The following is a 20,268-nucleotide window of genomic DNA, read 5'->3' on the forward strand; positions in this document are numbered from 1 at the left end:
GGGCTGATTAGCAGTGACAAGACAGTGCGTGGGTTATGATAGCACATATTTACGGTGAAGAATAATAAGGGCACCGAGAAGTATAATAAATGTTTTATTTATGTATATTTAATATTCAAGTCAGTTTCATTATCTAGTGATTTTAAATCATTTTTGGATCACCATTCCTCATGTACGTGGCTCCCTACAGTAATATATTAAAGAAACTATTTTCCCCTTTACATTTAAAATGGCTTAGTCATGCTTTTTTTTTTTTTTATTGTTTTCAGGATTTTGCAGAGGAGAAATTGATACCGATTCTTCTCTAATGTACACTGGTGTAGCTCAGCACTAACTCTGTACTGCCTCCAGGATTACATCGGTCCCAAAATAGGTATGAAATCAGGACCTAATCTTAAAGCCCTCATTCAGAGGAAATCCAAGCACTTCCAATTATTTTAAAGTATTACAAGATTTCCAAAAATACATTTCTCACCGTAGGAATGACTATTGTGTTGTTTTTTTTAAGACTGATCCATGTAGTTACCTGGTATGATTTATATTTTTCACGAAAGGCAACAAAGGGAAGTGCTTGGCCCGACGTCTTTGCTGATAAAAATCAGCATCACCCCACTGCTGTCGCTGTAATTACAGCAGTTACTGGCTGCTGGGGGTACGGCTCACAATGCCGGGGCGTTTTCCTAAGAATAATGAGAGCAATAAATTCTTCTTTTTTAGAAAGGTCACAACTTCACAGAAGCCAGCCCCGGTGAAGGTGTGGTGAGGATGAGAGGTGAGTTTGCTCCATGTCAGCCTTCCCAGCCCAGACCGTGCTCCACCGTGAAGGTCGCCAGCTCCGTGCAGGAACTGATGCTCCTTCCACAGAAAACTTTCTCCTGGTGCAAATGAGGCTAAAAGCTAAAATACCAGTGATGGGAAAAGGAAACATTGCACAGAGGTTTGAAAAGCGTAGGAAACGGAGTGAATTGCAAAGCACTGAAGGTCTGGGAGGAGGGACGGCTGCTGGCACTTGGCTCCACGTGGCCGGTGCTCAGGGCCTTCAGGATGCTCTCCCTGTTGCCTCCCAGCTGCTTCCTCACTCCTCATCCTCTGCTTCCTTTCCCCGGCATGTTTGGGGTGCCCTCAGTGCCGCACAGCACCCGGCACAGGATTTGCCATGGGGGTGATGTGCACCTGGGCAGCACAGGCTTGCTGCAGCCCACGAAAGCCCTGCCATCCCTGCCCCACAGCGTGGCCTCACCCACTTCAAATTTAGGCCAACATCCACTGCCGTGGCCCCAGGGACACACAGGTGGGCATCCAAGGAGCAGACCTTCTGCCTGGTGTCTTGCATCAAACATCAGAAAGGAGAGGTGCGAGAGCTTTACCTGGAGGTTGCCTCTCGATTACTGCACTGAACAGGGCTGGCTTTGGCTCCAATCTAAGCCCTTTTTGAATCCATTTATATTTTTGTCAAGAAGTTCACCAATTTAATTAGGTGCATATGAAAAGATGCCGGCTTTTGTTCCTTTTAAGCCTTTTGCCTGATAATTCAGCTGGGTGCCCCTCATTTTTTGTCTTGTAGAAACTAATGAATAACCATTTCTCATTCAGGTTCTGCTCACCATTCACGGTTTTACAGAGCTCTGGCACAGCTCCCTCGGGCATTTCTTTTCCAAGCTGCAAAATCAAAACCTACTCGGGCTCTTTTTGTGTGGAAGCTGTTCCCTGTCTCTGATCGTCGCTGTTGCACTTTTCTGTGTCTTCTCTAATTCTGTGTCCTTTTTGAGAGGGGCTTCAGCTGTATTCAAGATCCGAGAGTAATATAACACATAATGATGCTTTCAATTCCTTTCTGCTAAGCACTCAGATATTTTCATAAAACTATTGACTTCAAGACCCTTGTCCTGAATGATGAGAGTTAAGAGTTACACTTTCCCTTCAGTGTTACGTGGTACTTATCGACATTGAGTTTTATTCTTATTTGAATTCCTGGTGACTCAGCTTTCTGTGAAACCTCTGCAAAATCTTCACAGTCAGCTTTGGATTTAGCTGATCTCAATAAACTGTTGGCTCTTTGTTCTTTGCCTGTTTACCCTCCATCCCATGCTGTTTACAAACATCTTTAATCATCCAGATCCCAGTGACACCTCTGGGTGAAGCTGGTGATAAACTCCAACTACTGCAAAAATTTCTTAGGTATTCTTATCCTTTTTTTTTTCCTTTTTTAATTTTTTTAAAGATGTTTTTTAATCCAGAAGGCTTTCCTATACTGCCCAGTGTCTGTAGGAGCTCTCAGTGAGAATTCCCCTTTTGAAGCACAACCCAATGCTTCAAAGCACTGCTAAAGCAAGATTTGCTTCCATAGGAGCTGTGCTGACTGTGGAGATGTTACCGTGGTGAGCAAGCCACCGAGCTCCCGGAGGATGCTGCTGCTATAGCATCAGTGCTGGGAGGTCCGGTGGGTGTCCGTGGCCACCCCATCACTCCAGGAATGGTCCCCGGGGACCACCAGGAATTAAAAGCTGTCGGGAGGGCTCTGCACCCCCGCAAGCACCCAAGTGCCGTGGCCATCCCGCAGCGGGACCCGGGGAGGAAGGCACCACTTGGCCCCAGGGATGGGATTAGTGTAATCACCATGCCCCAGGTGAAAGCTCTCCCGGGAGGCAGGGGAGCGAGGAGATATTATTCTGTATTTACATCAAGTTACTGCATTATGGACAGGTCGCGTCTGCTCCCAACCTGAGATCGGTGACTGACGGCGTTTTACAGAGAGCAGGAACTTTTGATTTACATCGATGCGTTGTTGATTCTATCTGCGTCCAGATGTCTGGAAAAGGAAGCAGCTTTCCCCCACCTCCCTCCCACTCCCCGAGAGGCTATTAACCTCCTACTGACGCAAACTAACATGTAGTCACAATTCCCCAGCTCGGGCTCAAAAATGCAGACATTACCATAATCGGCTAAAACAAGTATTTATAAACATTTCGACGGGCAAGATACCATCAGCAGGGGCCCTGGATATTTGTCTTAAAATTTATTAACCAGCAGAAGAGAAAGTGGCATAAATAAAGCAAGGTTTGTTGTTGCTGCTTTTTAAGAATAACCTGATGATATGAAATAATCTAGCAGACAATGTCATGAATTACGTGACCTCGTGTTTTAGAAGCTAGACTCCTTCAATGCTATTATCGTAAAAACAACTGACTTTATAGCTATAACTCATGGGAAAAGAAAGGTTCAAATGTTTGCCTTCTATTTTTACTAGTGTTATTTAGAGAAATCTTGAAAATCCAACTACTGAAGTTCAGGATTTCTTCCTCCCCAGTTCAAGTTATGCTGCTTTCTCTAAAAATTATGACTTGTGAATTTGTTGTAATGCATTTGGCCATCCAGCCACGGAACTTGGCTGAGCTATATTCATGTCCAAAGCACCCAGCACACGTGGCTGAATTTATGAAGCAGTAGCAAGAAACTCCAGCTGATCCCCAGCATAGATCCAGAAAAACTGGATTTGGGTTGATGCCATTGGTGGGGATTTAGCTAATCTAACAGAATGGATCGTGTCCTACAATGCGCCCAGTAAAATGAAGCTTTGTTAATATACTCATAACATTTCACGTATTTTAAAAATTATTTTAATTGTTTACAATGATTCTCCACAAAGGTATTGCAAATAAAATTTGAATCTAATTACAGAATCTCTTTATAGAAACCCTCTTTTGTTGGTTCCAGAAGGGAATGAAAAAGTCCACGAGGTAAATAAATTGGGATCCATCCAAGAGAGGGTGATTCCCACTGAGCTGGACTACAGCCTCCCTGCCAAACAAACAATGTGAAATAATCTTGAAATATGTGGCACATGCAGCTCTGAATTGAGATAGAAAGGCACACGTGACATAGTCAAATCTCCTGAGATGAAGATTCACCCATGAATCTGCATCCTGCCCTAGGCACTTTCCATACTGATTGCTGCTGCTGCTGCTCAAGCACCAGTGTGGCCAAAAAAAAAAAGATGACCAAAATTTGAGGACCAAGCCAATGTCAAGGAAAGCAGACAGAAGAAACTGACTGCATTGGGGCTTTCAGCTTGCCAAACACCTCCAAAGCCTCTTTTCTGAGGGTCAGTGTGCACGGGCCAAATCACAAATCCTACCACAGGCCCCGGATACTGCTATGTCAAATTCACTTTGGTACAAAGAAGTTGGGTACCACCTCTTGTGCTCTCCAAGCCCAGCATCTAACCCTGTGTCCCAGCTTCTTATCATCTGAGGCTTGCTTAGGATTCATGAAAGATACCTGCAGCCTTTCCTTTGGTTGTTTTACTGGGGCAGAGGCTCTCAGTGGGGCACTAAGGCCAGTGTCAGTGGAACATGTTTTGGGTACAGACCTTCCTACGGACCCAGACACCTCACTGTGATCGAGCTCAGTGGGTGCTCACAGGAGCCTTTTGGGGCCTGCTGACCTCGTTTCACCTCAGGATCCTAGCAGCCATCATTTTACAGACAGAAATCAGGGCTTTAAAGCCATGTGGACACAAAGCAGAGCTCCATGGCTGCTCGTGGACCACAGGCACATGGAGGAGAACCAGGACAGAGCCCTTCCTGGGCACCCCATGCCGGGATGCACGCAGGAGGGAGCACATCGCCACCTCAGCCCGTGTTTTATGAAATCCTGGCTACACCTTGTGCAATTAGTCCATGTTTCACTGCGAGTGATGAGCGAGCGTGAGTCAGGCCTAGAGCCACAGCCGCCCGGCTCCAGCTCTCCCCTCCGAGACCCGAAGCTGCGAGGTTGGGAAAAATCTGGGACAAGTATTTATGGGATCGCCGTGCAGCAAGGGCCAGCAATGGGAGAGCACAACACGGTGTTATTTCACTTGCATCTGCAAAAGCAGTTGCTGTGGCTCTTTTTATTTTTTTTTCTGGAGCGATTTAGACATATTAAAAATAACATTTTATAAAAATAGAAGAGCATGCTCAAGTTTATCCCACAGATACAGAAAGCACAATTCCCGTTCACATAAGGGGGACTCTATGTAACTGCACATACAGGACAAATTTGACACAAGCACTGCAAATAAATGGGTGTTTTATTTGGGCTTTAAGTACAGCAATGAGCAATTAAGCTCAAAACTTCAAAGCTATTAAAGTGACTAACTCCCACTGAAGCCAATATGAGACAGAAACGTGCAGCCCTCCGAGGCTCTATATTTTAATGTCTAGAATGCAGATTAAATATTTATAACTATTGCAATCTAACAAGATTTCAGCCTGAAAATTTTCACTGCAATCTCTGAAGGAAACGCCTTGGAATGATTTCAGTTAAATATAAACAAAGACTTCATTTTGAAACCCTTACTTACTTAGGTAAAGCTCCCATTGCCTTCACCAGATAAAAACTGCAGGCTTAGATGAGTGAAAATAAAGCCAATTGGACATAACAGATATTTATCTGCTACAGCTACAACACACTGTAGGAAAGAGTGGCATGCTCCGTGATTGTGTGGTAAGCTATCTTTCATATTATATTTTTCTTATGCAATTTATTTCACAAAGATTAAATCAAAAATATAAGCAATGAACTTACCCAAATTCTTTGATCAGGCAATTGGAACTGGGAGCAAAATTGAAACAAAAACAACACATTATTCCTGCATTGGAACCCTCATTGCAATCAAACTACTAATTAAGATTTTATTTAAAGATACTAATTAAGACATTATCCTGGATGATTTGTTGCATCGGGGCATGCTCTCCCTAAAAACACTTGTTACAGCAAATTACTGTGAAATACAATTACGTGACCTAATCTTTCGCAGCTTTTGGCCACTGGCACTGGGAGGAGTTTTGCAGGGACTGCAGGGTTTATGCCTTTAATCTCTAGTCCAAAACCTATTTTAAAGATCTGCTTGTTAGTGGTCCTATTAGCAAGTTTAAAAAATTAAGCTCTTGTTTAATCAAATGGAAAGTTTCAGAAATAAATTCACCTACAGAAATACAAATTCGTAGGACGCAAACAATGACAAATATGTTGCTCCTGTTTTACAGAGACAGAGCCTGCCAGCAGAAAATGAAAACTTGTGGTGCAGTCCACACCTGTGCTTTTACAGGGGCGAACGGGACTATAAAACAACAACACTTTTCTGCGAGCCGTTCCCCAGTCCTCTATAAACGCTGCGCCAAACGCTGCCTTTGCAAACAGGAGGCTCCGTTCTATTCATGTCAGCAAGAAAGCAAATTTGGACATTTACTTTTTTGACAGGACATGTGATGGTGGTTTCCTTTTTTTTTTTTACAGTGTATTATGAGTGTATGTCACACCGATGGCTTTTCTATCCTCCCAACTCAGAAGTTACACACTTTAACCTAGCGGACAGGTAAGTGGTAAAAAGAAAGCCAGTCTTAACCCTGGATTTTTTTTTCTATTGCAAATGAGCAATGTGGAGGGATGGGCAAAAAGGCAGAATGCGGCTGGAAACACAGCAGGAAAACCCTGCAGCCACCTGCAGCAGCACAAGCAGCCTGCAGCCATCCCCCTGCCCTGCAGTGCTGCTGGCAGGGCACAGCCCCAGCACCGCGGGGAGAGGACTCTGCCCCTGGCCGGCCCCAGCAGCACGGAGGTGGCATCTGGTGTGGTGACGGTGCTGGGACTTTCCACAGGCACCAAGGAGAGGTCTAAGCAGTGCAGGAGGGGGCAGATCCTGCCCACTAGTAGCAGAACTCCCCTTGTTTCCAGTTCACCTGAACGCCCACGTCACCCTCTCCTAGCACCCTACAGATCTTCCTCCAGGTTTCCCCCTGGCATGCAACCCACTCACACAAAACTTTGTAGAAAAGTATCCAGCTCCTTCCCATCCCAAACAACCTCCTAATAGTGCAAGTTATACCAAGAACCTCCTTCCACACCTGCTGATGGCATCAGACCAACTTGTGCTGAAGCCTGCAGTCCCTTCAACTCAACAAGGATTTACACCTGAAAATCCAGCAAGGACTCAGCAAAATGTTATTAATTCTTCCGTTGATACAGCACCTTAAATAGCCTAATTTGAATGATTTACCATTAATGTAGAGCCCTTTATTTGTTCTAACAGGATCAGTTACTTGATGAACCGGCCAGTTTTACACCAGGGGAGACAAAGAGGATTCAGCTCCCAGCTGTGCATCGGTGCATTAATACTATCTGCTACGGACTGGGAATTTCTACTTGTCACTTCACAACTCTGGCAAATAGGATAACTCAGCAAGAGGTGCTGAGCTGCTATTAAATCTTGTACATAAATTCTCAACAATTTTAATACTTAATAGACCCTTCACTTCCTACAGGCATTGGAACTGGGAAGACCTGTGGTGCTTCTGCACTCTCCACCCATGCAAGAGCATTACGGCAGTGTATCTGCAACGAGACACGCCATCAGCTCTCCTTCCCACATCTCCACCAGTCCCATGCTTCAGAATATATTCTGTACAATCTGGGTAAACTAGGAAAAAATTAAAAAAAAGCAAATTGTGGCAGACTAGTGGTGTGGTCTGCCCAGGAATTCAGAGGAAGCTGCACCAGAGACAGGAGCTCGTGGCTGCACAAGACCCACGTGGGTGTCACTATTAGGGTGAAACTGCCCATAGTCAGCAAGGGGTTTAAATTTGCAAGTATCACAAAGCATTTTATTTCAAGAGTAAGATTTTTTTTTGCAAAAATATTTATTTATTTTGCACACTTTTTTTTTTTGCAAAACTGCCTTGAGCAAAGAAGAGGAGAACAGAATGAATGTGCAGTGCTGCTGAAGAAAAGCAACGTGCAGGCTGCACACATGTACTCTTTCTATAGTGCATACACACTGTGCTTGTTGTTCTGCTCCAAGGACACCCTCATAAATTGTTGTTCAGCAAGTAAGAAGCAGGATTTTGGCCTATGAACAACACAGCAGCCCTCTCATATAGCATGGCTTCAGGCATGGAGAAAGGACCCTACAGAGTCACTGCACACGCTATCATCCATGACTGCTAGATGGGACGTTTGCATTAGGAGGGTTGAATGCATTGGGTAGAAGGTTTTCTCTCTTTTCTGGGAGTCCTTTAAATATTAAGAAAAGCAATCGATTGTATAAAAGTAAGCAAGTAACTGGGATGCTCAGTTTTGCTCGCCCAACTTTGGATCTACACCGACTCCCTGAAGGCAATACTGCCTCCACTGCAGCGGCCCTGAAAAAGATGGGCAGCTGCGAGCGTTGGTGGCGACGCTATGGTTATGGAGGAACACGCTTCTAAAACATACATGTAGTTCGAATCTGGCTTCCTCTATAATCAAAACATGTTGTTTCATCTGCAAAACATCAAGAAGCCCAGAACAATGCTTACGCTTTTCCACCACAATGGTGAAGCAAAAACTGTGTGTTTTAGGAAATCCAAAAATGACTAAGACCGCATTCATTTCTCTGCACCTGCTTTGAAGCACCAATAGGCTTGTTTACAACATCAAAATTCCAAAAATACTTACTTGTGGATGAAACAAGAATCCCGGGGAAGGTCTCAAGTATTTCTCTTTTAAAGCTTCGAGTGGGTCAGTTAACTTTCTTTTCTCTACTCTGTAAATGTTAAAATTAGATTTGCTTATGATGAATCAGTCTCAGATATTAATAATTATACAGCTACTCATGTTTAAAACAGTCGATTATACATCAAGCAGTTTGTTTCTCAGAGGTAATGGTAAGAGATAAGGAAGTACAGTCAGCCCCGGGTTCCCGCACGCGGCTCATTACGACGGGCGGGGGCTGCGGACCGCTGTTGAAGGGCGATCGTGCCCTTTACATAGGAAGTAATCCCGCTTCAAAAGACCAGCAATAATGATAGCAAAAACCAGTGACTAACTACTGAGGATTTTTATGAAGAAATAAGGTGACCAAGTGTGCTCTCCACTCAGAGGAGTGGAATTCAGGGCAACGGGAGCTGTGAGCAAGAGGTGTCTTCTCGCCTGCCCATGCGAGACCTCACCGTCACCATCCTGGAGACCATTCTCTGTGCATGCTAAGGTGGCCCTAAATGGGGCTGTACGAGAAATGTAGGCTTGCAGGAAGGCACTGGAGCTGACCTGCCACCAAGCAAGACTGTGATCAATTAATGTGTGCATTTAGGCTGTGAAGCACAGTGTGGGTGATTGAAAGCAGTGTGGAAATTTGAGGTCTTTTTGCTTTTTCTGTCACTGATGTGTACAGTTTAAGGGACAGACCCTGTTGTCTTTCCGTAGATGTAATTCATGGCAAAGGAAGGCTCGGTAACAAGCACCCTTGTACTATGTTGCCAGAATTTCTATAGGCTTTGTTAGTTTGTAGTACAGGACCACAAAACACGAATCATTATTTCCACTGCTTCAGGCATTTAAAATCACCGTGACACAAACACCTATGGTCTAATACAGATATCAATCTGACAGAAATAAAATCATCTCAATAAATAGCATCAGACCGTGTTTCTTCACAATGAATACCTGTTGTCTTAGGTGAGAGCACTGTGCAAGAACTACGCCCGCAGCATTTCTTTTTAGATAAAGTAATAACAAATTAAAATCATTTTCATGGACATAGCTTTTTTAACAATAGGCTGTAAAATTGGTCATTTAGATTATAAACAAACATTTTTTTTTGGCTGATATTCCCCTAGACTAATTTAGATGCATGACTTCAGCTGATTGCAGATATGGAAGCAGAAAGGCAAAGGGCACAAACGGGGGCTGACGTACACAGGATGTAGGTGAAATCCAGATCCCAGGGAGATTGGTGTCAGCTCTACTGGAAGACACCGAGGGGTCGGGATTTTACAACTGGTTTTCAAAACCTGGCTTGACTGACGGTGTCTGCTTGTGTGCCCGTCAAAGCCAACACAAAGGCTCCCATTGATTCGTAAGGTAGATCAGATTAACTAACCCATGGTTAGGCTTTGTACACACAGGGACATTGTGCCTTCAATTATACTAATGAAATGCCTAGATAAATCCAGCCATTACTCAAATCAAAGCTAAAAGGGGCAGAAATCACTCTCAATTTCCATACTTTTTGTACACCTCAGGATAAATTTGCTTCTTGTTGTACTTATGAGATCTTGCCATTTAATTCAGGAAGAACAAAGAGGGTGGTGCACAACTGGCAGCCTTTTGGGATGCACTCTGATTTCCAGGGAAGAGAAGATGCAGGAGGCAGTAAAGCCAGGTTGGAAGCATTTTGGAAGAAAAGTAATTTGTGGCAAACCAGTGCTGTCAAACACACAGTAAATATAAAACCACTTACTACTGATGCCAATGCATCTACGGGCTACAGTCCTGCACATCAGGCTGCACAGGTTAAACCGACAACTCAGTGCAAGTAGGGCAGTAATGACAACTTGCTAATTACGGCATTACCGCACCCAGGGCGTGCAGGTTGGCAAGCAGCCTGCCCCTTTCCCCCTGCAGTGACCTCTGTAGGGTCAGCAGAAGGGGGATGGGGTTGTCCCGTGCAGACCTAAATGCTGTACCAAAGGGTGCCAGAGAGCAGCGTTACCTGTAAATGGGATCCATAAAGAAGGGAGTCGGTCGGGCGTGCTGCAAAGAGGACTCGGACGCTTTCCTTTGCTCGAGGTCGCCTCCTTTCTTTTCACCAAAGACGTGGTTTTTCCGAGGCTCGGCCTGTTTTGTGCCACTGGCTCGACTTCTGCTGCCCATGCTCAGATCTAGAGGCTGGTCCTGGCTTGCCGCAGGCGGAGCTGCTGGCTTTGAGGGTATGGGAGTAACGGGCTTCTCCTCCTTACGCTTAGTGGTGAGGTCAAAGGGAGACTCAGAGCTTCCCTTTGGGATCTTCTTGAGTTCACTGGGTGATTGGGGTTCCACTTTCAAGGGTAACGGTCTCAAGTCTCTATCAGGAAATGGATACATTGATTGAGAGAATGCTGGAAAAAATGGGAGGGGAAACATGGAAGGGTAAGGTAAAGCTCCAACTTTTTTGTCTTGCAGCCCCACAAGTCCTGTTGAACCAAAGTATTTCTCAGCAATAGAAGCAATAGCCTTTATAGAATCATTCACCGCTCCTGACACCGCAGTCTGCTCCTCTAAAGATGGTGAGAAAATGGAATGATTGCTGTGGTCTTTCTTATTATTTATTGAAGCCAAACTCTGCAGAGAGCTTACTTTGTCTTTGAACATTTTACCATTTTCTTTAAATTTCTCTTTCTCACTTTCAATGTCACTTTCCAGATCAGAGCCAGAGGTGGTTTCCAGGTCACTGCCACTGGGGGTACTGACATCGTCAAGGTCACTACTCTCTGACTGGTCACTGAGTTTCTCATGCGGCCTCTCTTCAGAGGACCTCTCTGGTTGAAGCTCCACTGGCTTATTTTCCCCTACAGATGGTTGCTTATTTAGTGCCTTCAAAATATCCTGGGTGGCTGGCAGTATCTGAGGACTGGTCATGAGGGGACTTTGACTTTTGTTTGTCTGATCTGCGCTCGGTAGTCCTTTAACAGGAGAACTAGTAGGTAGCAAAGGTGGCCTGTGGTACAAGCCTGAAGGAAACAGACCGGGGAAGCTAAAAGAAAATCCAGGAGCTGTTGGAAAGGTAAGACCAGCAGGATGCCTATTGGCTCCAAAATAGTCAGCAAGGCCCGGATTTGCATGATTCATATTAACCATGGACGTTTTATCCATAGCTGGGGTTCCAGGAAGTGAAATGCCTTGGCCAAAAAATCCTCCTGCTGCAAAATGGTTCTTGCCCTCACAAAATCTCCTGTGTTTATTTAAGGAAGACGTAGTGCTGAACATTTGTCCACAGTCTTTGCACTTGATTTGGGTTCTGCAATCAGCATGCATGCGCTTATGTCGACAAAGGTTTGAAAACTGAGTATAGGATTTATGGCAGACCTCACCTGTATGTAAACAACAACAACAACACATCTCAGGCTTTATGGTAATTGCCCCCACCCTCAAAATTTTGCAAATAAAACCATTTTTACCCTCCAAATGTCAATTAGGAAGCCGTTAAGGAGAAGTCTGGGTGCACAAAAGCTATTGTACTGTTCCAAAGCAAGGCATCCAAGCAGACAAATGTCTAAAGACAGCACCAAAAAACCCCCTCCAACAAACCAGAGCAGGTCTGAAATCACTAAAAGATAACACTTTTGGTTCCTTGTTTGCTCTTTGCATTTCACATTCGATACCATTATTTTGCACTGTATTAGCACCCAGAGCCCTGCCACGAGCTGTGGCTCGGTGCTGTGACACAGATGAACCCACGGTGCTCCTGATGAGCAGGCACTCATGTCCCCAAATGCCTCCATCAGCATCACCGTGCATATGTGTGAGTTAGCCAGAAACATTTGCAGGGCCAGGCAGGAGACAGACAGAGCTGCCTGGCAGAGCTCTCAGCCTGCAAGACCCAAGGAAATGAAAGAGGCAAAGGAGAAGACAACCAGGTATTTCCAAGGGCATGCTATTGTTAACAGACATTATTTTTGATTTACAATTAAGAAGTTAATCTCATAAAAGCCCAGGCTACAGCTTCTCGAGTAACCTCAGTCTGGTACTCTTGCATGCCCAAAGCATTTCTATACGTGTAATGCATACGGTCCCTACAGGTGCCTTAGAAGCCATAACTATAAATCCATGTTTTAATAACTTTACTAGTCTTAATATTGCTTATTTGTTTCTTACACATGAAAAAAATACACCGTATTTCAACAACAATTTCCTTTAAAAATGCAGCTGTATTTGTTTGCGTGTCCGATGCTCAGAACAGCTCAATGGATTTCCTTTCAAGCTCCTCTGGGATGAGAGTAACTTCAGCCTCACAAAAGAAGCACTTGGAGAAAGCCAAGGGGAGATCTGCCTTGATCTCCTGGGCCTGAGCTGGCCTGCGACACTCATTGTGCTGCAGCACAGCTTCCAGCTAGCAATTTTGGTAGCAGGAGGCTGAAAGTCACCCCATCACCAGCACAGGGCAAGATGCACCACTGTGGAGACTGAATCATGTCGATGAAGCCAATGGAAATTTTTTAGTTCCCAATAAAATCTTTACATCGCTTTTTTTCCCTTCTTACATTTAGTGTAGGTTACCATTTTTATGATTTTTTTCTGGCCTTTTTTCCCACCCTTCGGACGAGCAGGGACAGCAGGCAAGTCCCCAGCTGCGCTATGTGCTGTGCTCTTCAACACGCTAATATTTCTCCATGCCTCTGGACTAACTTGCTTCTGCTGGTATCAGCTCCAGCTTTGTTTAAAAACAAGGCAACAACATTATCAGTAAGCAGTGTTATCCCTCTGTAATAAATCCCCCCCCCCTTTTTTTTTCCCAGCCAGGAAAAAGCATGTTGCCACTGTATTTTTATTTAATTTGCGTTATATCATAGGCTCTCATCTTTCACACATCAAAGCCACACAACAATACACATTGTGTATTCTGAGGCCTTTTTAACAATCATTTTCATGATTTGAGACAGACTGACATAATTTACAATGGCTCTATTTTAAGCCTGCAAAGGAAACTGAATTGAATGTATCCCATCCTGCACTGTTGGTTCCCATGAACTGCAATCACGTCCCCTGACTTCCACTCGCACCGGGGCCTGCGCTAACCTTCCTGCTCGTCCAGATCGCTGCCCTTGAGAAACTTGACCACTTGTTGTCATGTCTCAACTGTTTACCTCTTCAGTAGGCTGCTCCATATCTCAGCAACAATGCTCCCATTGTTCGAGGGCCTGATCCTGCCCACGCTGCACCCACCCCTTTTCCCTATTCACGCCCCATTGACAGCCCTGGGACAATTCGTGGGGTAAAGAGCGCAGAATTGGGCCCAAGCACAGGAAATTTGCTATGCGGTAATTCAGGAAGAATGTTTGTTGCTGTATATCAGTTAGTGTTCCTGTTGGAAATCTTCATTCACAAGGAAAGAAACAGAAGAGAAAGAAAAAAAATGAAGAAGAAGAATAAAAAAAGAGTAGAGTAGAGTAGAGTAGAGTAGAGTAGAGCTGCTCTTGTTCCTTTAAAATGTTTGATTTTTTCTTAATAAGTGCCTTCTGTTTCTCTTTTAGGAAAATATTTTATTTGCCTGTTTGATATGAAACTATTTTTTATTTAGTACAGAACTATTTGTTGTTTATTTTCTGCAATATAAATCCCTAATCTTCTGCTATTTTCTCCTATTTTTAGCCTCATCCCAGGCATAAGATCTCTTCTAACCCCAAAGAAACTCATTGCCATACCTCAGGTACAGCATCAGGCCCCCCCAGTTAAGCTTACGGAAGCTTTGTGCAGCCCTCACCATCACTGCTGAGCTCTTGCACAAAAAGTTCCTCCCACTTCATTGCTGATCACAGAAACCAAAATTAAACTGACCACAACGGTACAACTTGAGTGAGGACATCCATAGGTTTGCAAAACCTTCATCTTGGATATTACGGGCCAGTTCCCATCACATCCAAGCAGGAAAACTCCATCCACATTGATGGAGTTATGCCCAATACATTACAGCAGAGCATCAGGCAAAGTATTTTTCTTCAAGAAAAAGAAAATCCCCCTTTTCCCTTTTAAAAATACATGCTTTTACAAAACCAGGATAGTGCATCATTTAAAATAAATCATATTTTATGGGCTTTTGATTTTCTACCAGGTTGTGTTAAGGGCCTGCTCCTTATCCACAGGATTATATTAAATGTAATGCTGCAGTCGGAGTAGCAACTGGGGGAAAAGGGGCTTCTTGGCACAGATCTAGTCGTCCTAGAGTTGGTAAGTTCTCCTTTATAGAGCCTTGATACATTATCCATTTATTAGTCTCTATTAAACTACTCAAAAGTCAACAGAACTGAGATATGTTCTACTCCTGGAGAAATGCAAAGAGAGATCCTTACAGACTGTTAAAGAGTGTTGCAAAATATTCATTTGACTAATGCATCTGATCTCAGCTTTAAAACAAAATCAAATCGATAATGGTAAAAACATTAAAATATACATTTTTTTTTATTATTATATTGATGAAACAATTAGCTGTTGTACCGAGGAGTTCACCTTTCCGAGGCTGACAGTTATTTAAAGCTATTTAATGAGGTGCCTCTTGCATTTAACAGCCTATTAAAAACACGGGCTTTCAAGGTCGACAAAGAAATGTCGGGGACAGGTCCAAAGTCCTTAGCCCCCAGAGGAGTCTCCTTCTTGGGGGCTGTCCCCTGAAGCCAGGTGGGATGTGGCAGCAGAGAGCTGGCACCCAACGCCCTCCAGTTCTGCAGGAGATCAGCTGTGCAGATCCCCTGTGCTGCCCCGACCTCCACGGGAGTCCCAGGAGCCAGGACTACTCAGGCAGGTCCCTGTTACAAGATCTACCTCTTTTTCACCACATGACTTTTATTTCCAAGTAAAGCTTTGCTTAAAATGTAGTGGATGGGGGACGGTTATCAACTTTAATTGCTTCCACGTATCAAAGCAACAGAAGCTGGGTTTGATTTCTCCTGTTACACCTTATTACATCCTTTAAATCTTAGCGCCATGCTTTTAAGCAACTAACTTGTAAGGGAAGCTTCCCTCCTCGCAGCTTTTATTGCTGCACAGACCCAGGTTTAACGCAAACTCCCAGCCTGTCTCCCAGATTGCAGAAATTCATCTCGTGCTTAAGCACGCTCCGTACCGCGATCGTCTCTGGACCCCAAATTAGCCAGCAGTTAAGTTTGCATATTTTCTGCTTATTAAAAAAAATTACTGTAAGTACTATTTTGAATATGTTCGGTCTATTATGGCATGTGGTTTCTATTTGGAGAGGCTGGAGATTTTGCGAAGGCAGTGAGTAATTACCTTAGTGTTGGTGAGTTTTCACTCAAGCTTGGGCGGTGTACTGTAATAAGAGACAGTTGCCATAAACAGACTGGTAGAGTAAATCATGGTGTGTGGCCTTCTGGTGGAAAACAGATATCTCCTTGAGGTGACCCTACCTCCCTCCCATTGCTCAGCAAAGCCTACCAACATGTGGTCTCCAAACCCTTTTGTTCTGTAATTACATGGCTATTATTCAGGGATTGCTCAATGGGTTTTCATCTCTCATACTGTGCATTTCACGAGCACTGGTTGCTGGTTTGATTTATCAGAATAAATAGTAACAAAAACATTTTAGGATTATTTCATTTGAGAGAGGTGCCACTTTCGCATTTTCATGCCGGGCACTGGCTGCAAGAGGACTAGCTGAAGGTTCCCTACCTGGGCCAGAAACTATTGTTGTTTAATAAGTATAAATTTAAAGTATAATTACTTAACCTGTAATCCTAGGTCTAAGAATTATTAGAGATGTTTATTACTGGATCAGGTTAGTTATACATCTTCTTGTTGAAGAAGCCCATCAAAAGGATTATCTAACCCAATGGCAGAGACACAGACTTCCCATAAATTAGTCTTGCAAGCCACTACTGCTCCCCTCGAGGCATTATAAGACCCAAAGCATGCGTCAAAGCATTTTAGAGCTCCCTAGGTTTCTATATGCTGAGGAGGCAAATGCCCCAGTCGCAGCTGCCCGCTCCAGCAAACGGGACCGTGCATTATCAGCTGGAGCTGCAGCTTTGCTGTCTTCTGCTGCAACAGCAACCTGCCGTGCCTAACATGCTGCCTGGCAGGGGTGCCACTTCTCCTGTCAGACTTGGTGTGAAATAGGAGTATGGAAAATGCAGACTGCTGGAAAAAAAGCATCAGGATGAAAACTGGGTAAATTCTTTTTGAGAACAGGAAAAGGTGAAGAAGTTCAGAGAACAAGGAAGGGAGGTGTTCATAAGGTGCTTTTTAAGCCATAGCAGGTGCCTGAAAAGTATGTAGAGGACATTAGCGCTAGCAAGAACAGCATTCTTAAATATTTTTTGCCTCTGCTTCCCTGGTGAAAGGGAGAGAAAGCAACTTGCAACATTACTGTGCACCCAGATTCCCCAATCTCACACCAGGATCTGGCCAAGTAGCAAACACAACCCTTGGGACTCTGAGGACCTGATTTATAGCCCGGTATGGAGTCAGGCCCACATATCAGGCAAGTTTTATTGTTGGAGCAGCTGTTGGCAAAGCTCTAATAGCTAAACCCAATACTTAAATTCAGGGCATGTAAAAGAGCCTCGAGCAGGGAGGCAAGCTCCTCTGGCTGATATACAATGGCTTTAAGGTTTATTTTCCAATTCCCGCAAAACTCACATTATCTGCTGGAGAGACCCTGTGGCCCAAAATTAAATTTCTAAAGCAAAGCAGGCTTTCAGGTCCTGCTGGCTCTGCCTAACACCCAACACACCCAGACTGTGCCATCCCTCCAGCTGAATGGGACACCCTCCCTGCCCCTGCTGGCACTGTCCTCCCTCCCCAGCACCAGCACTAATGCTGCCCTGCGTGGCAGGGCCAGATATGCAGCACAGGGGCTGCTGCTCCTCCAAAGGAGCAGGAAGGAGAGCAGCCAGCTCAGCGTGGTGCAAAGCACGGCTCCCTCTTGCCAAATCTCACTCCCCACTTGCTCTTTGCATCTGTGCGTGGAAAAATATCCCAGGGACAAGAGGTGCATTTATACATCACACAGTGTCTGCCTGAAAGGAAAGTCATATGAAAGCAATGCTGTGCATCGGACTATGAATTACCCAATTCTCATTTAATAACTCACAGCCCCCACGAAACCAGTGGGAGAAGCCAAGGAAGAACAACACAACCTCCTGCTTGCAGATTATGCTGCTTTTCGACAAAAGAAATACACTTAACCAAAGACGTTTAGTGGAAGACTTACATATAAAAGGTTTGACACTGCTGTGGATGTGTTTATGCTGTTTGAGGCCTGAAGAAGTGGCAAACGTTTTGCCACACTCTGGACAAGCGTGAGCACGAGCCCCAACATGCTGGGAACGAATGTGCCTCTGGAGGTTGCTGGGGTCCGTGAAAACCTGCTAGGAAATGAGTACTCATTAACCAAGAAACTTAACTGCAGAAGAAGCCAGTTAACACAAGCGTCTTTCAGAATTCAGACCTCAAAGCTACTGGGAGCTTTTTAGGATTAAAAAACGGTGGATGCTTGTTGCACCTCAACACAGCCTATGGGCATCAGCGGGAGCTGTGCCTGCAGGACGGGGCCTCTTTTTCCCAGGATCAGCCAAATATTTGGTGGAGCTGTTAACCCCTATGCAGCCACCACAGCAGAAGCTTTTGCCCCTGCAATTAGAAGTCATGCTTTTGAGGCCAGTGACTTCCTGAGCAACACCTCCACAGAAAACGAGTCAAACCATGGCTATGTGAAACCTCCAGACGTTACTGCAATAGAAATACTTTGCTGGGCACATGGCAGCAGGAAATCTCACTCTCAGTCCCAGTGTCTAGGGTTTTGCTGCAACTTACAAATGTCAGCTCAATGCAAATTTCCCATTATTGCAGCAAATGTACTTAAACGTGAGAAAGTCCTTAAGCAAAAAGCTCAGGCTCTGGGAATCTGGTACGATGAAATTTTATACAAATAATCTGTGCAGCAAGCACCGTGCTGGAAGTGATACAGATGCCCTAGGGATGAGATGGTTGTGCTCAGCGCAGTCCAAAACTGGAATTTTTCTGATTTGGATTTATATTGCAGTAATGTCCTTCCAAATCAAAAGGGGTGGGAAGCTAACAAATACAAAGTGAAGATTTAAACCCTTGGGAAATGGGCTGAAGCACTGCGGGAGCACTACGCCCTCGAGTATCCCAACCCCAGCTGCCCCTGCGAGCTCAGCGACACGAGAGATGCCGGGCAGCCCACAAATTCACTGTACCTTGGCACAGTTCTCACACTCGTAGTGCTTGCCGCTGTCATGCGACATTTGGTGACGTATCAAGTTGGACTTCCAGTTGAAAGCTTTGGGGCACTGGTCGCACTTGTACTCCCGCTCCTCGCTGTGGGACAGCATGTGCTTCTCCAGGCTGCGGAAACAGGAGCAGGGGTTACCAGCAGTTGGCAGATCAGATAACCACAGAAAAAAAAAAGAAAGAGCCCTGAAGGTCCAACCCTGACAGAGCCAGGCCCGTTGTGTGTCAGGCCTGTCCCTGCTGGGAGGCAGAGCATCCCCTCTGTGCCACAGGAACACATCGGCTGATGTTTCGCTGGGCCACTTGCAAATGCTCCAGGAGATGATACTTCCATCACTCCCCAAGGAGATTATTCCATCCACCTCTCAATATTTCACTCTGGTAATTCCTCCCTGCAGTCTGAATCATTTCTACCTTATTGCTCTCACTCTAACAACAGCTAGGATCCTATCACCTGATGCAGCTCCACTCCTACGATGGGAGTCAATCTTTCTTACAGCAGGAGTAGCCCGGAATAACTCCACTGGTGGAGGACAGAATGGGCACAAGCAAGCAGAACAAAGCTTCTGAATACAGCACATTAAGAGTAAAGTTATCTTTGATGCTTATTAACTGTGTTCAATTATGTAGTTCTTTTCTTAGTAGTTTGTTCAGTCTGTTAGTAGGATATTCAATTTCTACCTGATTTCTTCTGCATGTCTTTGAAGTCATTTTCACCTCTGAATTTGTCTTTTAGTATTCATCTGCAGCAATTAAAAATTCGGGCCTTGCCTGCTAACATTTCTAGAACAATTGCATCTCCACCATGCACTGGTAAACCAATCTCAGCCAGACCTAGAGAGAGCCTTGTCCCCGCTCTCCCAAACACCTGATGTGAGTACACCACCCACCATCAGAACCAGAGCACTCCTGGCCCCCACACGAACGTCCAGACCTCAATCTTCACACTCAGCTCCTTCTCAATTTAATTATGCACACCCTCCAGCATGGCTCATTCGGGCCTTTTGTTTTATATAATCTGTATATAGCATGCTTCTGTACTTTTTTTTGCTGTGAACTGTCTTTGTGGTGTATTAGCCTCTCAATAATTCAAGAGTTCGGAGAATGACTGCATTCTCTCTCATTTTTCACTCTTTCTCACAGTGCTGCCCATCTATTTATGATGACTCGTTCTTTGTTTTCTGCCCTTTCTCTTCAATATTTAATATTTTAAGCTAAATTTACATTTGTTCAATGATTCCCATATGTTAGATATTGTCCTCTGGTTCATGGGCAGAAAAGAGCTTTAACACCAAATAACTCACGATGTAGAGAAATGTCAGCCCCAACTAGTGCCGCACCCACCCTGCTGCAGCCCTTTCAACTTCTCTACTGACATCAGCCCTTCTGCATCAATCACTCGGACTGAAAATTAGACACGTGGAGCTGGAAACTGCCCAGCAGCAGGCAGCGAGCAAGGCACTGCGCGTGCACAACTTCACACTCGGTGTGGCTGACCTATGGGAG

General features: G+C 44.6%; 1 protein-coding gene across 17 annotated transcripts in view; it reads right to left on the bottom strand.

Moving 5' to 3' along the window:
- The window catches only part of MECOM (MDS1 and EVI1 complex locus), a 313,866-nt gene that overhangs the window by 13,194 nt on the left and 280,404 nt on the right, over positions 1–20,268 (bottom strand). For 11 of the 17 annotated variants that reach the window (XM_038183527.2, XM_038183532.2, XM_038183531.2 and 8 more), the window contains 5 exons: positions 18,729–18,876; positions 17,720–17,876; positions 10,511–11,867; positions 8,476–8,563; positions 5,569–5,595 (listed from right to left, as the gene is read on the bottom strand). In XM_038183527.2, the coding sequence (XP_038039455.2) occupies positions 5,569–5,595; positions 8,476–8,563; positions 10,511–11,867; positions 17,720–17,876; positions 18,729–18,876 (1,777 nt within the window). The remainder of the gene's footprint in view (positions 1–5,568; positions 5,596–8,475; positions 8,564–10,510; positions 11,868–17,719; positions 17,877–18,728; positions 18,877–20,268) is intronic. The other 6 variants (XM_038183529.2, XM_072042305.1, XM_038183530.2 and 3 more) reach the window with 4 other exon arrangements.

The sequence above is a fragment of the Anas platyrhynchos genome, chromosome 9 (genome assembly GCF_047663525.1).
Source record: "Anas platyrhynchos isolate ZD024472 breed Pekin duck chromosome 9, IASCAAS_PekinDuck_T2T, whole genome shotgun sequence".
NCBI lineage: Eukaryota > Metazoa > Chordata > Aves > Anseriformes > Anatidae > Anas > Anas platyrhynchos.